Source organism: Trichosurus vulpecula, chromosome 2 (genome assembly GCF_011100635.1).
Source record: "Trichosurus vulpecula isolate mTriVul1 chromosome 2, mTriVul1.pri, whole genome shotgun sequence".
NCBI lineage: Eukaryota > Metazoa > Chordata > Mammalia > Diprotodontia > Phalangeridae > Trichosurus > Trichosurus vulpecula.
The window spans coordinates 23,213,472-23,230,561 of record NC_050574.1 but is presented as its reverse complement, the minus strand read 5'-3'; the positions used below and the strand labels follow the sequence as shown (position 1 = coordinate 23,230,561).

The 17,090-nt window shown below is 47.2% G+C and overlaps 2 protein-coding genes across 2 annotated transcripts in view; one reads left to right on the top strand and one right to left on the bottom strand.

Annotated features, from left to right (window-relative positions):
* The first annotated feature begins 1,726 nt into the window (after positions 1-1,726).
* On the top strand, positions 1,727-16,767 carry THAP3 (THAP domain containing 3). Its single transcript, XM_036744366.1, has 5 exons — positions 1,727-1,862; positions 9,616-9,808; positions 12,342-12,404; positions 13,482-13,586; positions 13,987-16,767. Exons 1-5 carry the CDS (start codon positions 1,789-1,791, stop codon positions 14,275-14,277), a joined length of 726 nt encoding a protein of 241 aa, XP_036600261.1. The 5' UTR covers positions 1,727-1,788; the 3' UTR covers positions 14,278-16,767.
* The window catches only part of DNAJC11 (DnaJ heat shock protein family (Hsp40) member C11), a 74,340-nt gene continuing 72,520 nt past the window's right edge, over positions 15,271-17,090 (bottom strand). Inside the window, exon 16 of the mRNA XM_036744357.1 lies at positions 15,271-16,882. Coding sequence (XP_036600252.1) covers positions 16,857-16,882 — 26 coding nt within the window. The 3' untranslated portion in view covers positions 15,271-16,856. The remainder of the gene's footprint in view (positions 16,883-17,090) is intronic.

The window sequence follows — 17,090 nt, the reverse complement described above, 5'->3', positions numbered from 1 at the left end:
AATTTAAGATGTCTACTGGACATCTAGTTCAAGACTCCTGAAAGGCGGCTGGAGATGCAAGATTGGAGGCCAGCAGAAAGACTGGGGTAGGAGAGGCAGAGTTGAGAACATGTCCACAGAGGAGGAATCTTGCAATTAAATTCAAGGGTGCTGATGAAATCATCAAGTAATATAGAGGGAGAAGAGAAGGGGGCCCAGGACAGAGCCCTGTGGGCCCTAGAGGACATGATCTGGAGAGGGGGCACAGCAAAGGAGACAGAGAAGGAACAGTCAGCTGGGTAGCAGGAGAGTGATGTGAAAACCCAGAGAGGAGAGAGTATCAAGGAAGGGAGGGTGATAATGTCAAAGGCTGCAGGAAGGTCAAGGGGAAGGAGGACAGAAGAAAAGTCACTGGATTTGGTCACTGTTTCCGATGCATTTAGTGCAGAAAAGAGAAAAGGCCATGCAGGTCCCGAGTCTGGCTCCTCTTCCTCCATTCAGGGTTAAGTGACCTAGGTCCCCATTTCTCCTTTTTCAGCCTTTGCTGCTAGCCAGCTCCTCTCCATCTCTTTTGCCTCTCTCCTACCCTTCACTACTTTGTGCAGCTCTAAGTACATCCTGCCATCTTTCAGGGAAGCTGCTTAGTCAAAGTGCGTGGAGCTGAATTCCTAGGGTCACAGATTCTGAACTGGAAGGGGTCTTAGAGACCCCAGAATCCAATCTTCTTATTTTACAGGCAGGGAAACCAAGGCCCAGAGAGAAGCCACCTGCCCAAGGCACCTCCCAGGTCATAAGCAGTTGAGATGGGGCTTGAACTCAGGACTGCAGACTCCAATCCAGGGTTCCTTCTAGGGAACCACAAAGAAAACGTTCCTGCATGCAAGTGGTCTTGGTTTGCAAATACTAAAAAAGCACTGGGTCCTTGCAAACAGGTGAGTTTGCACTCAGGTTGGTCTGGGGGCGGGAATTAGCATTTGTTCAAACAGATTCCGAGAAGGGGTAGGTGAGAGGAGGAGAAGGGGAGGAAAAGAGTAAGAAAAGGAGGAGGGAAAGGGAGAGAAGCATGAGGAAAGGAGGAGGAAGAGAGATGGAGAGAAGGAAGGAGAGGAGGGAGAAGTGAAGGAAAAGAGGAGGAAAATGAGAAGAGGAGGGGGAGGAGGAAGAGAGGAGAGGGGGAAGGGAGGAAGAGAGGTGAGGAGAGGAGGAAGAAGAAGGACGAGGGGAGAGGAATGAGAGGAGGAGGAAGTGAAGGAAGAGAGGAGGAAAATGAGGACGATGAGGAGGAGGAAGAGAGGCGGAAGGAGAGGAGGAGAGGAGGGGAGGAGAAAGGAGAGGGGGAAAACGAGGAAGACAAGAGGTGTACTAGGAAGGGGGTATGGGAAGGAGGAGAAACGGGGGCGCACAGGAGAAAGATGATTTCCCCATAAAAAAGTGGCTAGCCCAGGAAAAGGGACACTGAAGACCAAGCAAAGGGGGACCATGGCCCAGACTTTTCCCGAACTCGGCCTCCCCCCCCCCCCCCACCAGGGTCGGTGCTCGGGGTCTGGTAAGGGCAGCCGGTGAACGCAGCCCGGTTGGAGAGGGGTCCCGCCGCCGCCGCCGCGCCTGCAGCTGGAGCGCCGGCTGAGACCGCCCCAGGGCTCCCTCTCCCCCGCCTCCCCCTCCCTCCCCCAGGCTGCGCGCTCTCCATTCTTTCCCCCTCCCCCCCGCCGAGGTCGCGCGCTCCCCGCCCCCCACCGTCCCCGCCGCCGCCATCTTTGTTGAGGGCAGTCGGCAGCCGTGGGAGGGAAGAGGCGGCGGCAGCAGGAGATGCCCAAGTCGTGTGCGGCCCGGCAGTGCTGCAACCGCTACAGCAGCCGCAGGAAGCAGCTCACCTTCCACCGGTGAGGCAGGGGCGGGGTGGGCCGCGGGGGAGGGGGCGGGGGCCTTGGACAGCCCCCGCCCAGGACCCTTCTCGGGAGCCGGGCCGGGCCGACCTGACAGACGCACACGCACACGCACACACACAGAGCTGCACATACACGGAGGCGTCCAGCCACACACACGCATGCGCGTGTTTGAACTTGCAGACTCCCGGGGGCGCGTGCCCGGGCACCTCCTCCCCGGCCTGAGGCCCCGCCCACCAAGCGTTCTAAAGCGAAGGCGGGGCGGGGCGGAGCCCAGCCGAGCCGAGCCGAGCCTCTGTTAGTGTCGGCGTCTGGGGCCGGCCGCCCGACTCCGGTCTGTGTGTGTGTCTGTCTCTGGGTCTCTCCGTCTGTCTCTGTCTAATCGCCTTGTTTCTGTGCCTCCTCTTTCCCCCCCAACCTCTCATATCCATTCAGCTGCCTGATTCTTGTTGATTTTACCTCCGTAACGTCTTTTTAAAAATAAATAATTGTTAATCCTTTTGGTTTTTACAGCACCAACATTCCCCTCTGAGTCTTTTCTTTCTCCTAGAAAGCCACTGTTAACAGAATATTTTTTTAAAAAGAAGAGAAAAAATTCAGCAAAATTGATTGATACATCAAAAAAAATCTAATATTATATGCAGTGTTCCAAACGTGTAGACCTGACCTCTGCAAAGGAGGGAGAAGGATGACAGCTGTTTGTCTTCCTTCCTTCCTTCCTTCCTTCCTTCCTTCCTTCCTTCCTTCCTTCCTTCCTTTCTTTGACAACTCTTCTTTAGCCCCAAGCTTGTTCTTTGTAATTTCATAATGTTCAGTTTTGAGTGTTTCATGGTGGTGGTTCTTTCCATTTCCATTGTCATAGGCTTTGTGCATATTATTTTCTTGCCTCTTCATATGTTCACATAAATCCCTGGGTGCTTCTGTTTATTAGTGACATCCATCATGTCTTGCACACAGTCCTGTTCCACCTCATCCGTATACATCGTGTTTTTGGCCGGTCTCCAGTTGATGCGCATCTACCTTGTTTTCAGTTTTTTGCTACCACAAGAAGGGCTGCTATAAATATTTTGGTGTGCGTGGGTTAAAGGGTCCGTACCCTTTGTACCCCTTGTAGTTACTTTTGTATAATTCCAAATTAATTTTTTTTTTTGAGGGGGAAGGCAAGGCAGTTGGGGTTAAGTGACAAGTGACTTACCCAAGGTCACACAGCTAGTAAGTGTCAAGGGTCTGAGTGCAGATTTGAGCTCAGGTCCTCCTTACTCCAGGGCTGGTCTCCTATTTGCTGCACCACCTAGCTGCTCCCAAATTCCTTTCTACCAGTTGGTTGTACCAATTCCCAGCTGTACTGGAGAATTCAGGGTTTGCCTCCATCCCCTTATCTCCAGTTACAGGGCCACCATCTTTGTTCAGTCCCTCTTTCGCGTACTATTTCAGCAGGCTCCCAAATTAGCCATCCGTTCTCTGGTCTCTTCCCTCTTTAACTCATTGATTTACCCAGACGTCAAAGTGGTATTCCTAAAGCATGGGTTTGACCACGTTGCTCCAGTGACCCCCCCATTCCTCTTAGGATCAAACACAGATCCCAATGTAACTGGGAAGCAGATACGTCAAGGTGGGCGTGTTCATTTACGATATGGCCACAGCCGACCTTTCCAGACTTATTTTGGATAACTCTCATTTATGCCCTTTACGGTCCAGCCAGACTGCCCTTCTTGCTTTCCTTCACACGGGATATTACATCTCATGTCTTTATGTCTTTTCCCAGGATGTCCCCCTTCCCTTGAGAATCCCTAATCCCCTTTAGCCCAACCACTGTCCTCAGACCAGGAGGCCTGAGTTGCTACTTCTTTTCTTTTTTCCTTTTGTTCCCCCCAAGGCAATCAGGTTTAAGCGACTTGCCAAGGGTCACACAGTCAAGTGTTTGGGGTTGATTTTGCACTCAGGTCCTCCTGATTACAGGGCTGGTGCTGTAGCCTCTGTGCCACCTAGTGGCCCCTGCTGTTTCTTTTCCACGCCTCCAGATCACTTTGTGTTTACTTTTGTAGGTTTTACCGTGTGTGCTTACTGTGTATCTACTTGTCCGTTTCCCCCACAAGATTGTAATCTTCCTGAGGGCAGGACCTGTTTGATTACCTGGCACAAAGGAGAAGCTTAAGAATAACTTCTTACATCCTTGTGACTGTAGACTTGTTTCTCCCCGCCTCTGGCTGTGTGGATGCATCCCCGTCTGTGTGTGTGTGTGTGTGTGTGTGTGTGTGTGTGTAAGTCTGTCCATCCCTCCATATGTGTCTATCCTTTTCTGCATCTGCTTTGGCATCTTCTCTCTTCTCTCTCTCTCTGACTTTTTCTCTCTTCTCTCTCTGTCTCTCTCTGTCTCTTCTCTGTCTTCTCTCTCTCTCTGTCTCTGTCTGTCTCTCTCTCTTTCTCTCTCTCTCTCTCTCTCTCTCTCTCTCTGTCTATCTTTTACTCTTTGCCTGGGCCTCTCATTATATCTTTGTGTTCTTCTGTCTGTATTATTCTGGTTTTGGTTCTCCATCTGTGTTCACAAACATGCCATTTGCAGAGGATATAGCAGGGTCTCCTGACGTGCCACACCTGACCCGGGCTGGTACGTCTGTACAGACATATGCCCGTTGCCCTACAACAGAGAGCTCTGTCTGGACAGTGCTAATTAGCCTGCATAAAATCATACACACATAATGGAGGAGAAGATTGACCGTCCTTGGTCAACCAACAAGGGTACAGAGTTGGGTGCATCGGAAGACCCGGGTCTGAATTCTTGCTGCTTACTGTCTCTCTCAACTTGGGTAAAGCCCTTCATGTCTCTGGGACACATTTTCCTCACTTGTGAAATGGGAGGATTGTACCATATGATGACCCAGCCCTAAATCCTCTAATTATTTATTTGGAGCCATCGTTCTCAGCCCCAGGCCGGGCAGTGTGCCCAGCTAAGTCTTATTAGGGCTGTGAAAGAAGTTGGCAGGTGCCTTCTAGGGGTTTACAATCTGGCTGAGGAGATAAGAGGGGCATCACACATAATATGTATTAAAATAATTAGAGAATAATAACACCGCAGGAATATAATTAAGTGCCAAGTCATGTGGTTTCAGGCTCTGCAAATTCTAATCCTACAGAGAGAGCTTAGAACAGATATTTTTTAAAAATTCAGCTTATTTATTTTTTTAATATTCAAGTCCACATTTTCTTCCTCCCACCTTGATGCCAGAACCCTTTTGAGAAAGCAAGGAAAAGAAAACCTGTTACAAACATGTATGGTCAGGCAAAACAAATTCCCATATAGGAAAATCGAAAATCATCTTTAAAAAATGTACACACACATACATGTGTATGTATGCATATATGTCCGTATGTCTGTATGTTTATGTGTATATGTACCATCAATGTGGAGGTGGGTAGCATGTTTCGTCATGAGTCCTCCAGAACTGTGGTTAGATCAGGTTATTTTATGCTTTCAAAGATATTATTCTAGTACTGCCAGAGGATACGACACCAAAAAAGGTTACAACTCTGATCCAGAAGATTAAGAACTAGAAAAGCATAGATCCAAGAGCAGTCACACACAGGCACACACCCCCTGATCTAGAAGAGTTAAAGAATTAGAAAAACATAGATTCCAAGAGCAGTTTAAACTCTCAGACCTCTACTACTGGAACCCTGGATCAGAAATGCCAAAATCTCTTCACCTAGATGACAGAGAATCTGAAAACTTGGATGGGAGAAAAAAAATGCACCTTCATTTTTACTAATCTCCAAACGAAATTTAGCATTTTCTTAAACTGTGAATTTAAAGGAAAATCAAAATATTCTGAGAAGACATTATTTTGGTTTCACCAGACTATCAGAGGGGATCAGTGATCCAAATAAGGGTTAAGACTCCTTGGCTTAGACCATAGACTTTGGGTCTGGAGGGAATCTTGGAGCTCATTTAGTCCAGCTGTTTGGTTTTTCAAACGAGGCAAATAAGTCTCAGAAAGACAGAAATGGAAGGCCCAACACTAGGGACCCTGTGGCTTTGTTTTGCAAGCCCTGCGTTCTTTCTACAGTTGCCTCTTGGAAAAATGTGCACTCTCTCTGGGTCTGTATCTGTGTTTTTTTGTTTCTGTGTTTGCAAACATAGCATTGTTTGCACAGACCCTAAAGCAGGAGCAGGGTCTCTGGCTGGGGTTGGGTGTGTGTGTGTGTGTGTGTGTGGATCCTGGAGTAATCAGAGAGGGTCAAGGCTTCATGGGAGAAGTGGGCACTTAGGAACGTGGTTGGTCCCCCCCAGGCTGGCCTCCCCAGTCTGTGCCTTTCCTCTCACCTTCTCTCCCTCCTTATCTGCTCTCTTCTGCTGCTTACAGATATACCCAGGTCTTTCTCATCCTTGAGAAACCTTCCCTTGACCCTGCCGACCTCTTAAGCAATCATCTACTTTTTTTTTTCCCTTTCACAGCAAAAATCCTGGAAAAAGCTATCCACTCTCACTACCTTCACTTCTTGACGTCTCGCTCACTTCCCAGTCCCGTGGATCCTGGCTCCCAAACCCCATCACATCACCAAAACAGCTCTCAGGTTACCAGTGATCTGTTTTTTTTTTTTTTAATGAAAAAACATTTATTGAATTCCTACTAAGCTCAGTATTGGGGATGGATGACAACCATGGAAAGACAGTCTATGGTCAAGTTCACAGTTTGGCAGGGGGTGGGGGAGGAGACAACATATTATTAGAGAGTTCAATTGCTGGGTAAATGAAAAGACTTTTAAAAGTTCTAATTCCTAAAAGTCGTAAGAATGCACCAGAGGGTCAGATTGCATGGCCCAGACAGGCATCTTTAGATAGCAGTCTGGATTAGCTTATAGGTAGTTTAGGGTAAGAGCTGAGCACATCAGAGTTCAGTTGGATCTGACAGAGATGAGGAATCTGCCTTTCTTTTATTAGTAGTACATGTGAATAATTTCTATAATTGTTTAGAGTATGTTTATAATAATTTCTACTCTAATTAGTAGTACATGTGAACAATTTCTATAATTGTTTATAGCATGTTTATAGTATAAAATATAGTATTTTGTTCATATTATTGAAGAAAAATTAAAATAGCACATAGCTAAACAGATAGTCATGGAAGACAGCTACAACACAAGACGGGGAGAAGGGTAAAGAGATTGATTTGGAGATTATATTGCAGGACTAAAGAGAGTAACACTTTAAATTTCACCCTCTGCAAAGTATTAATTGAGTCTTCTCACTTCTTTCTAGTTGCTTCTCTGGCTAATCTTTTAGCTTCAGTATTGCCTTCAACTTTCGAACCGGCAGGTACATACTTCCACTCAACCTTCATGTCCTGAGTCATAGTATCCAGCTTAGTGAATTGGTCTTTGTGGACTACTTCTTTATTTTTACTTGTTTTCCAGTCATTTTCTTTCCAATTGTGAATCCATTCATTCATGCCTTTGGTGACAAGATGATTATCTGTGTACACAGTGAGTCTGTCCTTATTTTGGGCCTTTGCTTGCTCGATCACTTTGGTAGCTGCTTCCAATGATGCTCTTTGGTTTGTCTGTCATCCAGAATGTGTACTACTTATGTTTAGACCATGGTTGGGTCCCCAGAAGACACCAATACCTCCTTGCGCTCCTTCTCTTCCATTATTTTTGCAGGCACCCTTGACATACACAGTGTTAGGGTCTGATGCCTGGTATGATTGCCCATATGGGCTTTCAGAGCCTCAAGTCTCCCAGCGATACTCATAGCTCCTTGGATTGTGTTTCCAACTCATCTCCAGTCTCTCCAAAGTCTTGGTGTAAAAAAGAAAATGAGTCTGACCTTCAGAGATTGAGCCCAGTGATCTGTTTTTAAGATAAATTTTGTTGATATCTTTTGTTTTTATAGTTAATAAATTTCTCTCTGTGTCCTTCCCTTTTCTGCTACCCCAAGAGCCATCCTTTATCCGAAAGTATGTTTTTAAAAAGAAAAAAAAAGGAAGAAGAGGCAAAAACCCAGTAAGACTGATCAGTGTGATATAAAAAGTAGGGGGATAGATGATGTCTTCACTGCTAAAGTCCTTCCTCAGTCCTCATTCTCCTTGACCTCCCTATAGCCTTTGACCCCATGGACCCTCCTCTTGAAGACTTTGCGTTCTTGGCTTCTGTGACTGCTTTCTCTGGGTTCTTCTACCAGTGGGTCTCCACCCTCTGATCTGGATTGTTATCCTTCTCCCACCCACTGTAGGGGCATGCCCCCAGGCTCTGGCCCGGGCCCTTTACTCATTCATTCTCTGTATTCTCTTCCTTCACAAAAGCCACAGTTCCTATGAGTTCAAGGATCATCTTTTTGTGGTGATTCCCACAAGTATCTATCCAATCCTCTCTTGAACTCTAGTCTGTCAGTAACACCGACTTACAGCTTTCCATCTGGATGACCTGTAGGCACCTCAAATTTGGTGTGTCCAAGTTGGAAAACATCTTATTTCTTCCCCAACCCGTTCCTCCTCCAAACTTCTCCGTTTCTGTTTTCCAGAAGCTTCAAAGACCCTCCAAGACCCTCCGATTCACCACAGCCATGCCCCACATCCAGTTGCCAACATTTCTCTTGTCTCTCCCCTGTTTTCCACTCACACAGCCTCTGCCATACTTCAGGCCCTTATTGTTTCTTGTCTCTGCATACAATTTCTCCTCTCTTATCCATCCTGCATCTAAATTAATATTCCCCAAACAGATTTGACCATGTCACCTTCCCTGCTAAAAACAATCTTTGGTGGCTTCCTGTTTCTTCTAGGAGAACATAAACAGTCCTCAGCCTGGTATCTAAGGCCCTCCAAAATCTGTCTCTGTCTTACTTTTCCACGTTTATTTCCTGTTACTTCCCTTAATGCAGGATCCGTTCCAGTCACACTGGACTGCCTGTATTCTCTGAGTCTGTTATTCCATCTCCTGCTTCCACTCAAATTCACAAGTGTCTAGAATGCCCTCCCTTCCCCCCAGCACAGCTCAGGTGTCTCCACTTACCCGAGACCCTTTCTGACCTCTCACTCCCCCCTGTTCCCCTTCCCCCCAGTTACCAGCATATTCTCCCTCCTGGCATTACTCCGTAGACTTTGTATTCACTTTCTTATGTACAAGGTGCATCCTTTGAGTAGATTGTAAGCTCATGAAGGCAGGCAGGGACTGTTTAATTTTTGACTCTATGTCTGGCATCAAGCCATGTGTTTCTTATACATAATATTTGTTTGTTGATGAATTGAATCTGTTACTTGTGAAAAAAATGCCCTTATATCTGTTCTACTCTGAATTATCATCATCTGTAAGATGAGGGGGTTGGGTTAGATGGACCCAAGGACCCTTCCAGCTATAGATCTGTGATGCCATGATCCAAGGATCCTATGACCCAGAGCCTCCTCGGCCTGCCCCTGTATTTAAGGATTCTCTCAATATATTTCAAGTGTTAATGACAAAATTAGTTTGAGAAGTGTAAGGGACTGTTGGAGATTTGGGGAATGTGTCTTTTTAGGCTTTCTTGGATTCTTGGAGACTTTTACAACACGTGTAGATTCAGAAACACTGTTCACTTGGGTTCTTAGGCTGCCCCTAGTGTTTTGGGTCCATTATTTAGGATGACTCCAGAGTGTTGGCTTGAAAAAATTGGATGTGGCTTAAGCTTTCAGACCTATCCAATGCACAGATCTACAGAGAACACTGAAGCCTTGTTTTCTAAGCCCAGCTTCTCTTGATTTTTCTTCTCTGCCTTGCTCAGGTTCCCATTCAGCCGCCCCGAACTGCTGAAGGAATGGGTGCTGAACATCGGCCGAGGCAACTTCAAGCCCAAGCAGCACACGGTCATTTGTTCGGAGCATTTCAAGCCCGACTGTTTCAGCGCCTTCGGCAACCGCAAGAACCTGAAGCAGAACGCGGTGCCCACGGTGTTTGCCTTCCAGGACACGGCACAGGTAGTGACTTCGTCTCATAGCCTCTCACTGAGAGTGGGAATTCCAAGGGATGCCCTGCTCATGCGAGGAGGGCTCTCAGAGAGGCAGACTTGGGCCCAGGATGGTCATTTGACCGTCAGGCCAGAGGCACAATGAGCAATGTGGCCATGAAGTAAATGAAGGACCTTTGCTCGATGAGAACCTGTAATTAGGTAGGGGTCACTTCAGAAGTAATTCATACCTTGCAGCAAGATGCTATCAGAGAAACTCTGCAGTGAATGACTCAGAGGCCCAGCTTCTCCCTGGCCTCTGACCCTTGTCCTCTGACCTTTCTGTGTGATAAGCACCAAGCTCTACAGAGTCTGGCCTCAGGCCCCCTTTACTAAGAGGGACTGAGGAGGGACCGGCTCTGCCCACCCTGGTCTCAGAAAGACTGAGGGGTCCCGTGAACATATGAAGGCGCCTAGTGATGAGGGCACGTGTCCGGGGCTGCAGGGAGAGTCAGGGGTGGGGGATTGGAATCCAAGCCTTCCTGACCCCAAGACCAGCCCCCGGCTACTCCCCCCTGTTGTGGCTGCAGCCCCCTCACCCAGGGAAAAACAACCCGTATGACCAAGGAGGAGTCGTCAGCCTGAAGATCGGAAGGCTTTGAAAGGAAACCACTGAGACCCGTCACATAATGAAAGAGAAGAGATAGGGCGGATGCAGACTTGGTTGTGAAATCCCAGAATACTAGCTACCTGAAGGTCAAAAGAGTAATGAACTTAGAGGCAGCTAGCCGGGTGGTGCCGTCGGCAGAGCAGTCAGGAAGACCTCGGTGCCAATCTGGCCTCAGACACCCTGGGCAAGTCACTTCCTGTCTGCCTCAGTTTCTCCTTCTGTAAAGTGGGGTTATTAATAGTACCTAGCTCCCAGGATTGTTGTGAGGATCAGATGAGACGATACTTGTAAAGCACTTTGCTAACCTTGAAGTGCTATACAAACGTTAGCTATTCTTAATCAAGAGATCATAATAAAACTTGGTTAATTTGCCTTCCTTGAGCAGTTGGGGTGGGGGGTGTTTGTGTGGAGAGATGGGAGTCAGGAAGAACAACGTCACCGGGGAAAAAAGGCTGTGAAAAATTTTAAAGAAAGGCAGTTTTTTCGCTTGCTGGTGTGTATAGCGACACTGCTGATGGGAAATACGGCATCAGGTTGTAAGTCAGATTTTAAAGTCTTTTCTAAACAAGGAAATTAGAATTATTTGCAGTTAGGCCCCACTTGAACTGTTCCTTAACCATTATAAGCCTTAAAAGTGCCTGCCGATGTGAGCTGATGCTATTAAATGTGAGCTTCTAGGCTGAATAATTCACTTTCCACTCAATCCACCTGTTTGCTACACCTGATGCAAAAGCCCATTCCAGCCGGCATCTCTAGGTCTTTGTCAGTTTCAAGTGAGTGGAGTTCGGATGGCCAAGACCTTTATTGTATTTCCCTGCACACCGTGGATTCGACATATAGAATTGGTACCCCAAAAAACACCAACTGCCTCCAGAAGCTTTTCCACAAATTCACAGATGGATCATTGGGATTGTATTTGTGTTTCTAGAATTTCATTTCTGAGCATTTCCCATCTCTTTTTGGTTTTTGTTCAATTAATTTATTTGAAGTTTTCACCATTCACTTCTATAAGATTTCAAGTTTCAAATCTCCCCCCCCCCCCCCGCTTCCCTCCCCCCTCCCCAAGACAGCATGCAGTGTGGTCCAGGCTGTACGTATACACTCATATTAAACATATTTTCACATTAGTCACGATTGCCCTCTCTTTTTGACGGACCTCTCCCAGTCTGTTGGGTCTCATCCATACTTTTGTTGAAATCTGTTCTCCCCATATCTAGTCTGTCAGATTTTCCCTGATCATAGATATAGGAAAGGAACCCCAGAGGGCATTTAGTCCAACCCTCTCATTTTACAGATGGGGGACTGAAGCCCCCTAAGGGGACTTTCTCAAAGTCACACAGACAGCGAGCGGGGTTAGAATATAGGTCCTCGGATTCTCAATTCGACACAATGCATGCCCTCCTTGCATTTCCTCTTCATCACAAATTCAAATTCTGGAGTGGTCATTTACCTCCCCTCCCCACAAGTCCCCTTCAGGCCCATCAGAGCTCCTGTCATTTCTACGTTAGTAACAAGTGCCCTGTGCTGGTGAGCCTCAGAACCAAAATATTAGTTCCTCCCATTGCTCCATCTTTTGCCCGATAAAATTAATAAAGACAAACCAGGTAAATATTAGTTGGTCTGTGTTAGATGATATATCTGAATATCCTATTTCTGAGGATGGTGTCAGGTAATGTAGCTGCTGCCATCTCTTCCACCAAACTCGGTGTGAATAGTGTTTGAGGACAAGCACTGGTCAGATTGGTGGGTTAGTTTAGGAACATCTCACTAAATAGAGAAGCTCCCTCTGGGACCAGGGTTGAGGCCACGGCTTGGACTTTTCATAGTGCATTGTGCCTGGAGTGAAAGGCAGGTCCTGTTAAAAACACCGTCTTGTGTTTTTGTCCTCCTGCAGCTGGTTAGGGAGAACACAGACCCTGCTGGTCAGAGGAGTGATGCACAGGCACCGCCGGGGCAGGTAAATCTCAAAGCTGTATGGAGTGTGGCTTGTTGTGTGATGTCTGAGCTGGCCTAATCACCTTTGAAAACACTGGCCACCCCAGCCTCCTGGTGGTGTCTCTGACGACACTCCCAACCTCCTCCTTCTGCCCTTGGCCGTCCCCCATGCCAGAAGGCCCTTTCTTCCTCCCCACCTCTTAGATTTCCTGGCCTCCTACAAGACTTAGATCAAATCTCACCTTGTGAAGGAGACTTCTCCCTCGGAGGTGACCTTCCACCTCCCCTGCATATATCTCATGTGTGCTTGTTTGCTTGTTGTGTTCTAAAGGTGGAATATGCACTTTGAGGGCAGAGATTGATTTTCTCCTTTGTGCCCCCCTTCCTGGCCCTGAGTAATGAATGCTTGTAACAAATGCCAGCTGGCTCCTGAGGTGGTAGTAGGGTGGGTCAGGCTGGGCAGCATGTCTGCAGCCTTGGAAATTTCCTTAAGGGCTACTTTTATGAAGTAAGAACTTCCAAATGACTAATTTAAAGAAATCATAAAAGACAGCAGAAGACAGAGGTTTTTCATACCTATTTCTTTAAAAATATATATATGTATATATTTTATCGATGCTTTTTTTTTTCACATCTGTCACTTTTCACTGACATCCCCTTCCCTCTCACAATGATAGGTCTGACCCTTATAACAAGAGTAAAGCAAAACCAGCCAACACTTGGCCCATACAACAGGTGGATTCCTCATTCTGTACCTGTCTTCTCACCACCTCTCTGCCAGGATGGGGTGGTCTGCTTTACCACAAACCCTGTGACATCACAATTGTATTTTTTCACTTCTCGTCCATCATTCTAAACTGGTTACGAATTTTAGTTGCTTCTAACTTGTGCATTTCTATTTTGTGTGGAAAGTGGGTTGTTCAAACCCTGATTCAGGCAGGTTACCTGATTGATTTTCATTACCCCTCCTCCCCCTAAGAAAAGACCAGTATAAAAAGGGTTAATTTTGGGATGGTACGGAGGTGTAGGGGCTGTAGGGAGCTGCCTAATGGGGGACCCAGAAGGACTTCGGTTCTAATTCTCCATTGCTACTTTTTAGGACTTCTCAGATGCAGGGGCTGGGGAATACACCCCAGGAAGAAAGATGGAACTTCCACTTGACAAGCACCAGCTATCCCCAGATGCTGAGGCTTCTGAGAAAGAGGTAGGGTGTTGGGTTGTGGCTCCTCTGGTTGAAAATAGAAAGGAAATACTTGGCTTTTCATTCTATTTATAAAATGATGGTATGGAAGAAATGTTTCTTGCTAACATGGAAGCCAGAAAGAACAAAGTACAAGTCTCCCCAAAATGCCCTCTCTAGGAGAGCCAAGATTTGAATGGGTTTACCTGTGACTATACCATGTTTATTATTTTCAGCATAAATAGCAGATGCAGTTGATTTCTAGGCACTCTCAGCCGAGTTTGTGAGGCTGCCAAACACCTGCCAGGGAATCCCACAAGCAACACCCACTCCCTAAACCCAAGAAAGGGCAGATCTCTGCCAGGGAAGCCAGGATGGGAATTCCCTGCTTTATACCTCATCCATCCTCTACGTTTTTCCCTAGGTCTCCTCTTACAGGACAGAAGAAGTCTCGTCCCGCCTCTTGCCCACCAGTCCTCCGAGGCAGAAAGGTTCATTTCCCCTCCCAGCATCAGATCATAGCTATGCCCTACTGGACTTAGACGCTTTAAAAAAAAAACTCGTGCTCACACTGAAGGAAAATGAACGGCTCCGCAGGAGGCTAAAGATACAGAGGGTGGCGATGAGAAGGATGTCCAGCCGCCTTCAGGCTCTCCAGGAGGAGAAGAGGCGACAGAAAGCCGTACAGAGAGAAGAAGAGCGACCCGTAGCCTGAGCCCACAGAGCTCCCTCCTCAGAAGATGGACAGCGGCCCGTAGCTTCTTCCAGGGCCCCACTGCCACCAGCAAGGTGCTTTCAGTACTTTGGGAAGAAAGACTAGCAACCCAGGATGTGGCAGAGGAAGGAGTGTTGGGGCAGTAAAGTAAGCAGAGGGAAAAAACCTCCCTGCCGTGTTGGGTCAGAATGAGGAAGAGTCTCAAACAGATTGAGTATGATTCCATCCCACTGTTTTCTTGAGGTAAACCTTCCCTTAGGATTAGTGAGTGTATGAGGAGATACCAGTGTGACCTAGGCTGGAAGAAGGATGCTTTAATTCAAGGGGATTAGCTAGACATGATGGTGGAAGGGAAAACCAGGTGGATCTCTTTTGGAAAGCATGGAGAGATCCCGAGAGTAGTATTTTCTGAGGCTACTCCCAACCCACCATGGAGTCTCCTGCCTCAGCAGGCACACAGAGGTCTGTCTGGGTTGGGTTTGCCGGCCTGCCATTGCAAAGTGGCATAGATTGGACTCATATTCCTGCGCCTCCCGCAAGGACTTTGCAGGTTTCCACCCTTTGCTAAATAGGAATCATGAGCTTGAGTTCCCCTCCTTGCTCAATCCAGGCTATTGTGGACATGGGAAGTCTCAAAACTGTTTCACTTTATACCTTATAAAGTGGTGGATGGGGCAGATACCTCTGACAAAAATATTTTATTAAAAACCCCCAGCACAGTTGATTGCCCACTGAGACTTCACGATCCTTGGACCAGGGTGATGTTCGATGCTGTGACAGCCTCTTCCTTCTGTCTGTGCATGCTGTGCTTTGTGTTAACATCAGTGCCCTCTCTGCAATATGGCCTTGTGGGAGGCTGGAGGAAGCAAAAATCTGCCACCAAGCATGTGGGGACAATGTGGTTCAATTAGAGGGCTGAAATAAACTGGGAAGGAGCCTTCAATGAAACCACTGGCCCTTTCCATGGTCGTGCTTTTGAAAAACAGTCCCAGCTCCAGCTTTCAGAAAGGGTTTATTATTGACAATACAGTGCCTTCTGTACAACCAGCTTCAAACAAAATGAAGAAAATCGGTACCTGCAAGAACCATCTGCAGCAAAGGGGACAATGGGCTGCTTTAGGTCAAAGAGTCACTATTCGGCAAAGTTTATTGCACAATTTGTATTCTGGGAAACATTGTAAAAGTGGGCATGGATGTCACAGAATTAGACAATCTAGACTGTTTTGTAAAAATCTGGGGGAGGGATCATTACTGATTATTCTGATGCCAAAGCCCAGGCACAGAGAGAGAGCTTGATTCTAGTGGGGGGACAGAAGGCTGGGCCCCTGTTGCAAATCAAACACCTGCTCATGAAACTGCACTTGGGAAAGAGCCACATGACCCTCCAAGGAGTACAGGAACCAGGCTGATCCCACAACCAAGACCACAGGCCTGTCTGCTCATTGGCTGACTACTACAGGTAACTTGGAAGACCATTCAAGTGGATCCTAGTCCCTAACACCTGCCTCCACAGAACAGGCAGGTAAAAAAAAAGGACCTTCTAGAGCAGAATCACACCACCTAAGGGAAGGAGTCATCCCCATTTATCTCAAGCGAGGAGAATGTGCCCACTGGGTGTGCCCTGGGAGAGTCCTGGAGGAAGCCCCACCCTGCTCACTCCTCTGGGAAGCCATGGTCACTCCATTTGGCACCTCTCTACAACTCTGGCCAGTTTTCTCCCCAATCAAGCTAATGTTTCTCCCTCATCTCTCTGTGGCCTTCTCCTTGTCCATTAAGTGGGCAGTGGTCCCAGTTCTCAGCCAGAGTGGTGAAAACATGGGAAGGACCCGTGTTTTCCATGCAATGTTTGGGGGAGGAGGGTAAAGCTAGTTACACTGGGAGAAAGCCAAATCCTGGGCCTAGGGATCACAATTTTAGTGGTAATTCTAAAGACAAATGTAGTGGGAAAGGCAGAGATGTCTTCCAGATACATTAGTTGTTCTCAGGTAACAAGCATTCAGTAAATTCAGACCCATCTGTCTCCAAATCCCCTTTTCAGCCATCACAAGACGTGGAGATTGTCGGGAGGAATCTTGTATGGACTTTCACTCAGTTGATCGTCAGGAGCACACCATGGCCTCTGTTCTCCATTTGGTTTGCAGGAAGCCCCCAGAAGTAAGGGGAGGGTGCAATGTCCCATACGCACCTCAGGAAAGAACCCTGAAATTTGGGGTTGGTGGGCCACTGTCAGCTCAGATGCTGGAGGACCTGCTAGAAGGACACAGGGCTCTGTGCCCCGGGGCCCTCTTCCCACTAGGGCCACACTCTGTGTCCACAGGCTCCTCGAGGAAACAGACATCTTGTCAGCTTTGTGGTTCCAACCAAGGGCAGCACTGCCTTAGTACTACAGTACCCATGAAAGCTGGGGTGTTCATGTGTCCCTTCACATAATTGGTAAATGACCTTCTACAGGAATAATACAAAATAAAAACATCTGTAGGTTTCTGTTTCATGTGTTTCCAAACTTTCAGACTCCCAGGAAAAGAGGTTTTGCAGCTGCTTCTTGACTCAGGTACTGACCCCTTGTTTTCCCATGAGGTTTATCCATCTGTATCGATTCTGTGAGCTGGAGGAGAAAAGACTGGCTCAGGGCTGAGATGGAATTGTTTGTACTCATGTTACATGCTGAGGGGTGGCATAACAAGACAGAGACCATGGGGTCATTACAGTAGGGGTTCCCATAGCCTCTTGCTGCCAGATGATGGGTTTAGCCCAGTCGTCATCCAAAGGCAAGAACATAGCTTCCTAACTACATGTGGGGTGCCTAGAGGACA